This window comes from Macaca fascicularis, chromosome 19 (assembly GCF_037993035.2).
Source record: "Macaca fascicularis isolate 582-1 chromosome 19, T2T-MFA8v1.1".
Lineage (NCBI taxonomy): Eukaryota > Metazoa > Chordata > Mammalia > Primates > Cercopithecidae > Macaca > Macaca fascicularis.
In genome coordinates, this window is record NC_088393.1 from 11623042 (window position 1) to 11636257 (window position 13216).

The 13216-nt window shown below is 54.1% G+C and overlaps 1 protein-coding gene across 28 annotated transcripts in view; it reads left to right on the forward strand.

The window, feature by feature from the left end:
* Positions 1 to 10012, forward strand: part of SMARCA4 (SWI/SNF related BAF chromatin remodeling complex subunit ATPase 4) — a 103024-nt gene extending 93012 nt beyond the window's left edge. For 15 of the 28 annotated variants that reach the window (XM_065535365.1, XM_005587988.4, XM_005587990.4 and 12 more), the window contains 5 exons: positions 5642 to 5750; positions 6176 to 6277; positions 7154 to 7286; positions 7446 to 7588; positions 9523 to 10012. In XM_065535365.1, the coding sequence (XP_065391437.1) occupies positions 5642 to 5750; positions 6176 to 6277; positions 7154 to 7286; positions 7446 to 7588; positions 9523 to 9555 (520 nt within the window). In that variant the 3' untranslated portion in view covers positions 9556 to 10012. Of the gene's footprint in view, positions 1 to 5641; positions 5751 to 6175; positions 6278 to 6843; positions 7287 to 7445; positions 7589 to 9522 lie in introns of all 28 variants that reach the window. The other 13 variants (XM_065535366.1, XM_074025911.1, XM_074025912.1 and 10 more) reach the window with 3 other exon arrangements.
* The last annotated feature ends 3204 nt before the right edge of the window (positions 10013 to 13216 follow it).

Sequence of the window (13216 nt, forward strand, 5' to 3'; positions counted from 1 at the left end):
AACCCCATTTCTACTAAAAATACAAAAATTAGCCAGGCGTGGTGGTGGGTGCCACCTTCCAGCTACTCGGGAGGTGGAGGTTGCAGTGAGCCAAGATCGTACCACTGCACTCCAGCCTGGGTGACAGAGTGAGACTCCATCTCAAAAAAAAAAAAGAAAATGAAATTCAAATCTCTGTTGATAAATGATGTTTTGTTGGAATGCAGCCAAAGCCCACCAATTTCTGCATTGTCTATGGTTCCCTTCATGGAACAGCGGCAGAACTGAGCAGTTGCAACAGAGGCAGGCCCAGCAAGCCTCAAATATTTACACTGGGCTGAGCGCAGTGCCTCACACCTGTAATTCCAGTGCTTTGGGAGACTGATGTGGGAGGATCCCTTGAGCCCAGGAGTTTGAGACCAGCCTGGGCAACATAGTGAGACCCCATCTCTACAAAATATTTTTAAAATTAGCCGGGCGCTGTGGCGTGTGCCTGTAGTCCTAGCTACTTGGGAGGCTGAGGCAGTAGGATCTCATGAGCCCAGGAGTTGGAGGCTGCAGTGAGCTAGGATGGCATCACTGCACTCCAGCCTGGGCAACAGAACAAGACCGTGTCTGTAAAAAGAGAGAAAAGAAACAGTTCCTAGACTGGAGCAGGTGTTTGCAATAATGCATCCAACAAAGGACTCCCCAGGGAGGGAAATGGGCCAAAGATGGGAACAGGCGCTACTTGGAAGAGCCTGTGAAACGGTGCTTGACTTCTCTGCACAACAAGGAAACGTGTTTAGGGCCACGTTGTAGAATGGCTGCAAGGACGAGCACCGCTCACGCTGGCTCAGTATCTACCAAGTAGAGGATTTCCCCACCCTGTGACCCAGAGTATCTTCTCCCAGATAAATTCCCAGGAGAACTGCAAACTAAACACTTGTTCCTGAGTGTCCACAGACACTTGCTTCCTGGTTTCCAACCCTGGGCACAGCCCAGATGCCCAGCAGCGGGAAGTGGACATGGCTGGTATGTGCCCACTTCAGGACCTGCCGCTGCACTCGGCAACAGGGACAGCGGGAAGGTAGGAAGCCATGCCAGGCTTCGGGGCTCCCGTGTGTTTCTGCATCATCAACTTCAAGAAGCAGCGAACCTCGGCCCAGGATCACCCCTGGGGAAAGGACTGACAGGAGCACATCTTTAGCCTCATGCTAAAGATCTGTGCATTGGGCCAGGCGCGGTGGCTCAGCCTGTAATCCCAGCACTTTTGGGAGGCCAAGGTGGATGGATCAAGAGATCAGGAGTTTAAGACCAGCCTGACCAACATAGTGAAACCCGTCTCTACTAAAAATACAAAAATTAGCCAGGTGTGGCGGTGCGCCTGTAATCCCAGCTACTTGGGAAGCTGAGGCAGGAGAATTGCTTGAACCTGGGAGGCAGAGGTTGCAGTGAGCCGAGATCGCACCACTGCATTCCAACCTGGGTGACAGCGCGAGACTGTGTCTCAAAAAAAGATCTGTGCGTTGGTGTTAAGTCAGATATTAAGAGGTGTGGGCTGGGGTATGTGTGGGGGTCAGAGGAGGCAATGTTTGCCCTGAGATGAGAACAGAACCCAAATTCCCATGGGGGTGGAATCCCCTTTGTAGGCCCTGACATGAGCGTGAGAGTGGAGCTAGGAGCACTGACATCAAAGGTGATGGCGCCTATCCGGAGGACTCCGGGTTTTGTTCCAAGGGGAGGCTGCGGCATATCCCTCTTTAATATAGTGGTGAGGGAGGCTCTCGGCACCCCGTCTGCTGCAGCAAAGCCTGAGGACAGGACCTCTGGAGAACTCTGCACCAGAGCGAAATCCTCAAACTGGCCCCTGGGTGGTCTTTTTTTTTTTTTTTTTTTTTTGAGACGGAGTCTCGCTCTGTAGCCCAGGCTGGAGTGCAGTGGCCAGATCTCAGCTCACTGCAAGCTCTGCCTCCCTGGTCCACGCCATTCTCCTGCCTCAGCCTCCCGAGTAGCTGGGACTACAGGCGCCCGCCACCTCGCCCGGCTAGTTTTTTTGTATTTTTTAGTAGAGACGGGGTTTTACCGTGTTAGCCAGGATGGTCTCGATCTCCTGACCTCGTGATCCGCCCGTCTCGGCCTCCCAAAGTGCTGGGATTACAGGCTTGAGCCACCACGCTCGGCCCTGGGTGGTCTTTATTCATCCAGAACCTAATTCTCCTAGAGGTCCGGAAGGGGGTGCTCTTGTACTTTGGTTTTGTGTTTTGTTTTTGTTTGTATTTTGAGACAGAGTCTCACTCTGTCATCCAGGCTAGAGTGCAGTGGTACAATCTCAGCTCACTGCCACCTCTGCCACCCAGGTTCAAGTGATTCTCCTGCCTCAGCCTCCTGAGTAGCTGGGATTACAGGTGCCTGCCACCACACCCGGCTAATTTTTGTATTTTTAGTAGAGACGGGGTTTCACCATCTTGGCCAGGCTGGTCTTGAACTCCTGACTTCGTGATCCACCCACCTTAGCCTCCCAAAGTTCTGGGATTACAGGCGTGAGCCACCGCGCCCAGCCACACTTTGTGGTTTTTTTTGTTTTGTTTTGTTTTGCTGCCTGTAGCTGTTTCTCATTAGCCTGATGGAGGTGGTGTTGGGGTGGCGGGGTGCTATCATAAAGCCTTCTGCTGTCACAGTCCTGGGGTCTTACTTCCTGCGCTGCCTGCATAGGGAGCTGCCCTCCAGGGCAAGGGCCACAGTGTGCAGCAAGCCCCCCATGGCCACAGGGCAGGGCGTTTCAAGCCAAGAGTCTGCACTGTTTGCTGGCCACTAAGGGCATTGAGTGGATCACAAAACTGGCTTGCTTTTTTCCTCAGTGAAATAGAAATGGGGTTTTGCCATGTTGCCCAGGCTGGTCTCAAACTCCTGGGCTCAAGCAGTCCTCCCATTTTGGCCTCCCAGAGTGCTGGGATTACAGGCATGAGCCACTGCACCTGGCCAACAACTGGCATTTCTTTAAAAATGTAATAGAATGGAAAGTGGCAGAGCGCGCTGCTTTTCATAGACGAGAATATCGCACTGGGGCTCTTCTGTTGCTCCTGCCTGTGCTGCACATCCTGCTTCACAGCGTAAGGTGCAGCTCTTTGATGTGCCTCATCGTAACAGGTATAGGGTGGATGCCGCCATTGTGAAGAGAGAGGAGAGCTCTTTGCTTAAAAAATTCCGTAGAGTGGAGAGCAGGATGTGCCGGCTTAGGCGAGGGAAGAGGTACAGGCCTGCTCTGCCTGAGCTGCAGATGGGACACATGCTTCCAGACTCGAAGGGGAGTCGTGTCTTTCTCCAGGGCCACCAAGCAGCAAGTGTCTCTGCTGCGTGTTCTTTCCTGAGCCTGTGGACCGGGTTTACCAACAGTTGCCCGTGGCCGAGGCGGCCACCAGCCTGTGCATAAGAAAAAGGAAGCCTGTGCTTCCTTTTCTTATGGAAAAAGGAGGGCCCATGTCGAGAATGCTGGCTTAGAAGGGTATGTGCTCCTATACTGGACCAGCTGGTCCCACACCCAGGACCAAAAACACCTCCTGGCGGGAGATGGGGAGATGTAATGTACTTCATGAGCACACACTGGAGAAGGACAGCCCTGGAAGGCAGAGGCTCAAGGCGGGCTGTGGCCAGGCCAGGAAATTCACTCCCACCTCGACTTCCCTCCTCAACACAGCTGGCCTGACACTGCTGCCTGCTTCAGAGTTTAGTGTGCATAAAGTGTGACTGGCCCAGCAAGGAGGGGATGATGGCGATTGTCAAGTCCAGGGGAGGTGCACGGACAGGATTCTGGCTCCTGTGTGTGACATCTGCATCTCAGGAGGCTCTCGTTTTAGAAGCCGGGTCAGGGGCTTTGTGATGCACACAAACGCCAAAGAAGCAGGAGGCCTTCTGGGATCCCGCCCGCGGGCAGCCTCCTGGAGGCAGGCCTGGCCCGTCTGCCCCTTGGTGACATCAGGATCCCCCAGCGACAGAACCAAGGAAGCCACCATGTTGTCGCTGCCATTTTCCAGGACAGTAAACAGAAACAAGATAAGGAGCACTCAGGACACCCAGACAGATGATGGGGCCAGCCAGTGGCATGAGCGGGCTGCCCTGCCCTCTGGAATTTTCTGGAAAAGAACATAAGGATAGAAGCGGTGCTGATGAGGCAGCTGGAGTTATCAGAACTCAAACTCAGCTCCTTCTTCCCATCGGGCCCCGTTGGCCACTTTTAGGCCTCATCCGCCTGATGGCTCCCTGCTTAGGGCCGTTTCCCGGCCAGGCCCTTCCTCTGGGCCAAAGCAGAGGGGAGAGCGCATTTGCCATGCGTTCTCATTTTCCCAGCCTGCGGTCTAGGTTCTGTCAGAGCAAGGTCAGCTCTCAGAGCTTCTGTCCCCACCCACCCCATCCTCCTGAGCCAGGCTCAGGTATGGGCAAGACCTGGTAAGAGCTGGGAGTGCTGTGCACGAGGCCTGGTAGCGTCTCATCACCGCCGCTGTGCCGAGTACACGAGGGCACTTCCTGTGGTGTTCGGGGGGTTAGATCAGTCCCCAGTGAGGACAGAGCGGAGATCCAGATGCATCCCAGGCCAGGTGCGGTGGCTTCTGATTATAATCCCAGCACTTCGGGAGGCTAAGGAGGGAGGATTGCTTGAGGCCAGAGGTTTGAGACCAGCCTGGGCAAAATAGTGAGACCCCCATTTCTACAAAAAATTTTAGCTGTGCCTGGTGGTGCACACCTATAGTCCCAGCTACTCGGGAGGCTGTGCTGGGAGGATCGCTTGAACCCAGAAGGTTGAGACTGTGGTGGGTCATGATCACACCACTGCACTCCAGCCTGAGCAACAGAGCAAGACCTTGTCTCAAAAACAAATGTATTGACCGGGTGCAGTGGCTCATGCCTGTAATCCCAGCACTTCGGGAGGCTGAGACAGGCGGATTATGAGGTCGAGAGATTGAGACCAGCCTGGCCAACATGGTGAAACCCCGTCTACTAAAAATACAAAAATTAACTGGCTGTGGTGGTGGGCACCTGTAATCCCAGCTACTCGGGAGGCTGAGGCAGGAGAATTGCTTGAGTCCTGGAGGCAGAGGTTTTAGTGAGCCAAGATCACACCACTGCACTCCAGCCTAATGACAGAATGAGACTCCGTCTCAAAGGAAAAAAAAACAAAACCGCGTCACAGGCCTGTGTGTGTGGTTGTCGCTGGGGAATGTTCCAGAAGCTACAAGAAAGCACATGTGCAGGCCACGCGTGGTGGCTCACACCTGTAATCCCAGCACTTTGGGAAGCCGAAGTGGGCTGATCACCTGAGGTCAGGAGTTTGAGACCAGTCTGACCGACATGGAGAAACCCTGTCTCTACTAAAAGTACAAAATTAGCCTGGCATGGTGGCGCACGCCTGTAATCCCAGTGACTCCAGAGGCTGCGGCAGGAGAATCGCCTGAACCTGGGAGGTGGAGGTTGCAGTGAGCTGAGATTGCGCCATTACACTCCAGCTTGGGCAACGAGCGAAACTCCGTCTCAAAAAAAAAAAAAAAAAAAAAGTGCAAGAAATAGCTCCTGAGCCAAGTTTGAATTTCTCATCCTCTCTGTCCTCAATGTGGGGACCTGCTGAGGTGGAGTAGGGGCTCCCAGGTGGGCGGGCCGAGGGGTGACGCCTGCCGGTTCTGCCTTGCAGCAGCAGTGGACGTCAGCTCAGTGAGGTCTTCATCCAGCTGCCCTCGCGAAAGGAGCTGCCGGAGTACTACGAGCTCATCCGCAAGCCCGTGGACTTCAAGAAGATAAAGGTAACACTGACGCTGTGCCTGTGCCGTGCATCTGCCCGCGGGAGGAGACTGACCCAGGGGCACCCCCATCCGAGAGCTGTGGTGTGTGGGCGGAATGACCAGAAACTGCCTGGGCAGAGCCTTGGGATGCCTGGTTAGGGACCTGGTCGTGGGCTTTTGGGGTTCCTTGTAAGGGTTGGGGGTGTCCTGTGGGATGTCAGTGAGCAGTTGGTGTTGGGTGTTCCTTCAAGGTCCTGCTCACTCAGTGCTGGGCCTCAGTCATGCAGTTCCCATGCCTGGTGGGCCGGGTTACCAAGGCTGGGGCTTCAGCCACATCCTCATAGGCGCGAGGAATCCTGGCCCGCGGGGTCCCCAGCACACAGCGGGACCTGCGGGCAGGCGAGGCGGGGTCCTGAGGTAAGACCTGCTCCTCCCGTCCATTGCAGGAGCGCATCCGCAACCACAAATACCGCAGCCTCAACGACCTAGAGAAGGACGTCATGCTGCTGTGCCAGAACGCTCAGACCTTCAACCTGGAGGGCTCCCTGGTGAGGGCACGGCTGGGGGATGGGGATGGGCCACTCCCACAGCTGGGCTTTGAACCAACCCGCCCCTGCTTCCTTTCTGAATTGATGGGTTAAAAACAATTCCCGCTAGCTGTGGTGGTTCGTGCCTATAATCCCAGCACTTTGGGAGGCCAAGGCGGGAGGATCACTTGGGGCCAGGAGTTCAAGACCAGCCTGGGCAATGTAACAAGACCCTGTCTTTAAAAAAAAAAAAAAAAAAATTTAAATTTCCAACAACTTGGGATATTTTAGCAATTACAAAAGCAGTACGTATTTACCAAAGACAATAAAGATAGGCACAACAGAAGAAATAGAGTCCTCTGTCTGTTGGAATTTTGTTTTAAATTCCCTGGGGCACACTCTCTTCAGAGGAATCCTATGGGTGTGTTCTTTCCTGTGATAGAATTGACACATACACAGCCTCAACTTGGCAAACTTTTCTGAAGTGTGTTTGGGATTGATGCCTCTCAGAAAAAATACTTGACTTGGATGCGTTTGGGGAAGATGCTGGCTTCAACAAGGGACATGCATTTCTAATGTTATTGCAGACCTCAGAGATTCTGCAGAAGGAGGGAGGCACCTGCAGCCATTTCCAAACCAGTGTGCCTGACCTTTCACCCCGGAGCATTTCAGAAGCCTGATGCTCTCTGGGGTACCTGTGGAGGAAGATCATGGAGAGGGCCTTCCACCCTGGGTGGGCTGAAGCCCCGACCCACTGAGGCTCGCACTGGCCACTGATCAGCTGTCCAGGGACAACACAGGGCTGGGGCTGGGGCTGGGGCTGGGGCTGGGGCCAGGGCCGGGCAGGCAACCCTCCAGTCAGGCCCATCCACTCAAGCCCCTGGTGTCTCCGCCCAGATCTATGAAGATTCCATCGTCTTGCAGTCAGTCTTCACCAGCGTGCGGCAGAAAATTGAGAAGGAGGATGACAGTGAAGGCGAGGAGAGTGAGGAGGAGGAAGAGGGCGAGGAGGAAGGCTCCGAATCTGAGTGTGAGTCCCGGGGGGGTTCAGGATGCCGGGGTTCACGCTGGCCCAAGAGCCCCCAAGGTCACAGCTTTTCACAGCCCTCCCAGCTCCCAGACACCCCTTGCTGTGAGGGTGCTGCATTCCCAGAGCTCAAGGCTGTCTTTCCCTCGTGGTCCCCTCTAGCTCGGTCTGTCAAAGTGAAGATCAAGCTTGGCCGGAAGGAGAAAGCACAGGACCGGCTGAAGGGCGGCCGGCGGCGACCGAGCCGAGGGTCCCGAGCCAAGCCGGTCGTAAGTGATGACGACAGTGAGGAGGAACAAGAGGAGGTGAGGTCGGGCCCCCGAGCAGGCAGGGCTGGTGGGTGGCGGGAGGCATCCCAGGGACCTGAGAGGATAGCCCTGCGGGGCAGTGCTCTTACTCCCCCATGCTGCAGGTAGGGAAACTGAGGCTTGACCTGCCATGGCTGACCCCAGGTCACACAGCCAATATGTGGCAGGGCTGCCACTGAAACCCAAGCCTGTGTGACCCTGGAACCAACTCTTAGTACCCGTGGGTGTCTGGGGACTGGGGGACATATGAGGTCTCAGGACAGGCAACAGGCGGTCCCATGGCACCAGGGCTGCTGGGCTGAGGCCGGGGAGGCCAGGGCTTGAGTAGGGTCGAGTGGGAGGTGCTAGGATTGGGGACCAACCAGGCAGTGCCTTGTCTCCTCAGTGTTGTAGAGAATGGGCAGAAATGCCAAACCCACAGTGGATAGTTTTTGGGGGACAGTAGGAAGCCTGAGCAGATCCACTTGCTGGCTTTAAATAATCTTCACCTTTGTCTCTGGCCCTTCTGGCTGTGGGACCTGGCAGGTCACTTTGCTTCTCAAGCTTCAGTTTCCTCTTATGCAAAGCAAGGAGGCTGCATGGATGAGGGAACTGCCCCCACTCAGGCCTGGCTCCCACTGAAGTCTGGTGAATGCCATTTTGTCAGCACAGAAGCAGCAAATTTCAGTGCCTGGAAATCAGTCTGACAAAAGAGGCATGTGACCTTTGAGGACATTCATTAAGTCCTCATGGGGAGGGGTGGCCCTCCAGGCAGGAGGGCCATGGGCTGTGGTGGTGTGTCTCTTGCCCAAGCCAGAGCAGGGTGTTTTATGGCCCATGCCAGGCTGTTTAAAAATGTTTTACGAGGCCGGGTCTGGTGGCTCACACCTGTAATCCCAGCACTTTGGGAAACTGAGGCAGAAGGCTCACTGGAGCCTGGGAGGTCGAGGCTGCAGTGAGCCGTGATAGCACCGCTGCACTCCAGCCTGGGCAACAGAGCAAGACCCTGTCTTAAAAAAAAAAAAAAAAAATTAGGCCAGGTGCGGTGGCTCAAGCCTGTAATCCCAGCACTTTGGGAGGCCGAGACGGGCGGATCACAAGGTCAGGAGATCGAGACCATCCTGGCTAACCCGGTGAAACCCCGTCTCTACTAAAAAATACAAAAAACTAGCCGGGCGAGGTGGCAGGCGCCTGTAGTCCCAGCTGCTCGGGAGGCTGAGGCAGGAGAATGGCGTAAACCTGGGAGGCAGAGCTTGCAGTGATCCGAGATCCGGCCACTGCACTCCAGCCTGGGCTACAGAGCGAGACTCCGTCTCAAAAAAAAAAAGTAGCAAAGATCTTTCACAGTCAGGAAGAGCCAAGATGGTTTGGAAGCTGTAGGTCAGGGGCCAAGGGCCAGGCAGGTGACATGGGACAGAGCAGGGAAGACACATGGAGCCTCGCAGGTCCCGAGAGGGCCGAGTGTGGTCACAGGGACTGGTCCTCTAGAGAAACATGAAGTTCAGGCGTGGCTATGGCTGCAGTAGCTTCTGTTGCCGGCATCGGTGTTTTCTTTTTTTTTTTTTTTTTTTTTTTTGAGACGGAGTCTCGCTCTGTCGCCCAGGCTGGAGTGCAGTGGCGCGATCTCGGCTCACTGCAAGCTCCGCCTCCCGGGTTCACGCCATTCTCCTGCCTCAGCCTCCCGAGTAGCTGGGACTACAGGCGCCCACAACCGCGCCCGGCTAATTTTTTGTATTTTTAGTAGAGACGGGGTTTCACCGTGGTCTCGATCTCCTGACTTTGTGATCCGCCCGCCTCGGCCTCCCAAAGTGCTGGGATTACAGGCGTGAGCCACCGCGCCTGGCCTCATCGGTGTTTTCTTGAGCAAGTTTATTTAAAGCTTGGCAGGCCCCTGGCAAAGTGCCCTAGCAGGGGCAGCCAACACATACTCTCTCCTCTTGTCCCCTCTCCAGGACCGCTCAGGAAGTGGCAGCGAAGAAGACTGAGCCCCGACATTCCAGTCTCGACCCTGAGCCCCTCGTTCCAGAGCCGAGACGGCATAGGCCTTAGCAGTAACGGATAGCAGCACACGTAGTTTCAGACTTGGGGTAAAACTGTATAAACAAAAGAATCTTCCATATTTATACAGCCGAGAAGCTGTAGGACTGTTTGTGACTGGCCCTGTCCTGGCATCAGTAGCATTTGTAACAGCATTAACTGTCTAAAAGAGAGAGAGAGAGAATTCCGAATTGGGGAACACGTGATACCTGTTTTTCTTTTCCTTTGCTGGCAGTACTGTTGCGCCGCAGTTTGGAGTCACTGTAGTTAAGCGTGGATGCATGTGCGTCACCGTCCACTCCTCGTACTGTATTTTATTGGACAGGTCAGACTCGCCGGGGGCCCGGTGAGGGTATGTCAGTGTCACTGGATGTCAAACAGTAATAAATTAAACCAACAACAAAACTCACAGCCTTGCCTGCAGGTGGACTCATGCCTGGCTCCCGGGGTTTCTGCCAGCAGGAGTGGTGGGGGCCACCTCATGTCCAGGTCCCTGTCCTTCTCCTGACACCAGAGCCCATGGGGCCTGTTTCACAGAGGAGGATACTGAGGCCCCGGCAGGGGAAGAGGACTTGCCTGGCCACACATGTGGCCTTTGCCGCTGCAGGTCTCCAGCATTTGTTCAGTTGAGACCTATAGTGCAGGGAGCAGGCGGCTCCGTCCCTACCCTGTCCGTGGCCAAGCCTGGGTTGGGGAGACCCTCACAGAAATGGGCAGACGCCACATAGAGCTCTCAGGGCCATGATGCAGGAAGCTCAGGGCATAATGGGAGCCCAGGTGGTCAGGGAGGGCTTTCAAATCCAGAACGTAATTTGAGTTTTTGTTTTTTGTTTTGTTTTGTTTTTGAGACGAAGTCTCTGTCACCAGGCTGGAGGGCAGTGGCAGTATCTCGGCTCACTGCAACCTCCGCCTCCTGGGTTCGAGCGATTCTACCGCCTCAGCCTCCTGAGGAGCTGGGTTTACAGGGTGCGCCACCACGCCCAGCTAATTTTTTGTATCTTAGTAGAGACGGGGTTTCATCATGTTGGCCAGGCTGATCTCAAACTCCTGACCTCAGGTGATCCACCTGCCTCGACCTCCCAGAGTGCAGGGATTACAGGCATGAGCCACTGTGCCCAGCCGCTAATTTTTGTATTTTAGTTAGAGGCAAGGTATCACCATGTTGGCCAGGCTGCTCTCAAATTCCTGATCTCAAGTGATCCACCCACCTTGGCCTCCCAAAGTGCTGGGATTACAGGCATGAGCCACCGTGCTTTGAGTTTTTTACAGTAAGTCTTGGCTGGAGTGCAGTGGCTCAATCTCTGCTCATTGCAACCTCTGCTTCCTGGGCTCAAGCAATCCTCCCACCTCAGCCTCCTGAGGAGCTGGGATTACAGGTCCACACCACCACGCCCAGCTAATTTTTGTTTTTGTTTTTGTTTTTTGGTTTTCGGTTTTGGTAGAGACAGGGTTTTGTGATGTTGCCCAGGCTGGTCTCAAACTCCTGAGTTCAAGCAATCCACCCGCCTCAGCCTTTCAAAGTGCTGAGATTACAGATGTGAGCCACTGTGCCCAACTAATATGAATTCTTACCATTTTTGTCTATTCATTAAGAGCCATTATTAGTGGGTCATTATGGTCATGCTTGGCTTTAATTCTTGAAATATGGTTTCTTCTAGCTCTTTGAACCTTTTTTTTTTTTCTTTAATTGAGACAAGGTCTTGCTCTGTCACCCAAGCTAGAGTGCAGTGGTGTCATCACGGTTCATAACAGCCTTGACCTCCTGGGCTCAAGTGATCCTCCTGCCTCAGCCCCCTAAGTAGCTGGGACTACACCAGCACACCAGCACACTGGGCTAATTGTTGTGTGTGTGTCTAGAGATAATGTTTTGCTTTGTTGCCTGGGCTGGTGGTCTGAACTCCTGAGCTCAAGTGACCCTCCTGCCTCAGCCTACTTTTTTCTTTTTTTAAATCAAGACAGGGTGTTGTCCCGGCCGGGCGCGGTGGCTCAAGCCTGTAATCCCAGCACTTTGGGAGGCCGAGACGGGCGGATCACGAGGTCAGGAGATCGAGACCATCCTGGCTAATATGGTGAAACCCCGTCTCTACTAAAAATACAAAAAACTAGCCGGGCGAGGTGGTGGGCGCCTGTAGTCCCAGCTACTCGGGAGGCTGAGGCAGGAGAATGGCGTAAACCCGGGAGGTGGAGCTTGCAGTGAGCTGAGATCCGGCCACTGCACTCCAGCCTGGGCGACAAAGCGAGACTCCGTCTCAAAAAAAAAAAAAAAAAAAAAGACAGGGTGTTGCTCTGTTGCCCAGGCTGGATTGCAGTGGTGTGATCATAGCTCAACTTTCAGAGCTCAGATGATCCTCCCTCTTCAGCCTCCAGTGTGTCTGGGACCACAGACATACACAACCCAGCTTGAACCTATTTTTAGTAGCTGCTTTGAAGGCTTTAGGTCCAACATCCGGACCCGTTCCTCCACAGAAAGGTTCTCTTGACTCCTTTTTGTCCTCAGCGTAGGTCACACTTTCCTGTTTCTTCACATGTCTGGCAAGCTTTTGTTGTCAGAAAGTAGACATTGTATTTTATTTATTTGTTTTTAATTTTTGTATGTTTTTGAGATGGAGTCTCTCACTGTCGCCCAGGCTGGAGTGCAGTGGTGTGATCTTGGCTCACTGCAGCCTCCACTTCCCGGGTTCAAGCCATTCCCTCGCCTTAGCCTCTGGAGTAGCTGGGATTACAGGCACCCGCCACCACGCCCGGCTAATTTTTGTATTTTTTTTTTTTGAGACGGAGTCTCGCTCTGTCGCCCAGGCTGGAGTGCAGTGGCCGCATCTCAGCTCACTGCAAGCTCCGCCTCCCGGGTCTACGCCATTCTCTTGCCTCAGCCTCCCGAGTAGCTGGGACTACAGGCGCCCACCACCTCACCCGGCTAGTTTTTTGTATTTTTTAGTAGAGACGGGGTTTCACCGTATTAGCCAGGCTGGTCTCGATCTCCTGACCTTGTGATCCGCCCGTCTCGGCCTCCCAAAGTGCTGGGATTACAGGCTTGAGCCACCGCGCCTGGCCAATTTTTGTATTTTAATAAAGACAGGGTTTCACCGTGTTGGCCAGGCTGGTCTCGAACACCTGACCTCAGGTGATCTGCTCACCTCAGCCTCCCAAAGTGCTGGGATTACAGGCTTGAGCCACCGCGCCCGGCCTTGTTTTGTTCTTAATTCTTGTTTTTCTTTCTTTCTTTCTTTTTCTTCTTTTATGTTTCCCCTCGGAGACAAGGTCTTGTGCTGTCACTGATACTGGACTGCAGTGGTACAATCTCAGCTCACTGCAGCCTCCTGGGCTCAAGCCATCCTCCCACCTCAGCCTCTCGAGCAGCCGGAACTACAGGCTTGTGCCACCACACCCGGCTAAATTTTTTTTTTTTTGGGTAGAGACAGGGTTTTTCCATGTTGCCCACAGTGGTCTTGAACTCCTGGGCTCAAGCAATCTGCCCGCCTCAGCCTCCCAAAATGCTGGGATTACAGGCGTGAGCCACCACTCCCGGCCCAATTCTCGTTTTTCTTTAGAAGGAGTCACCCCTGGGTCAGCCGAGCTGATACATCAGTCGGTGGTTGGTCAGAACTTGTG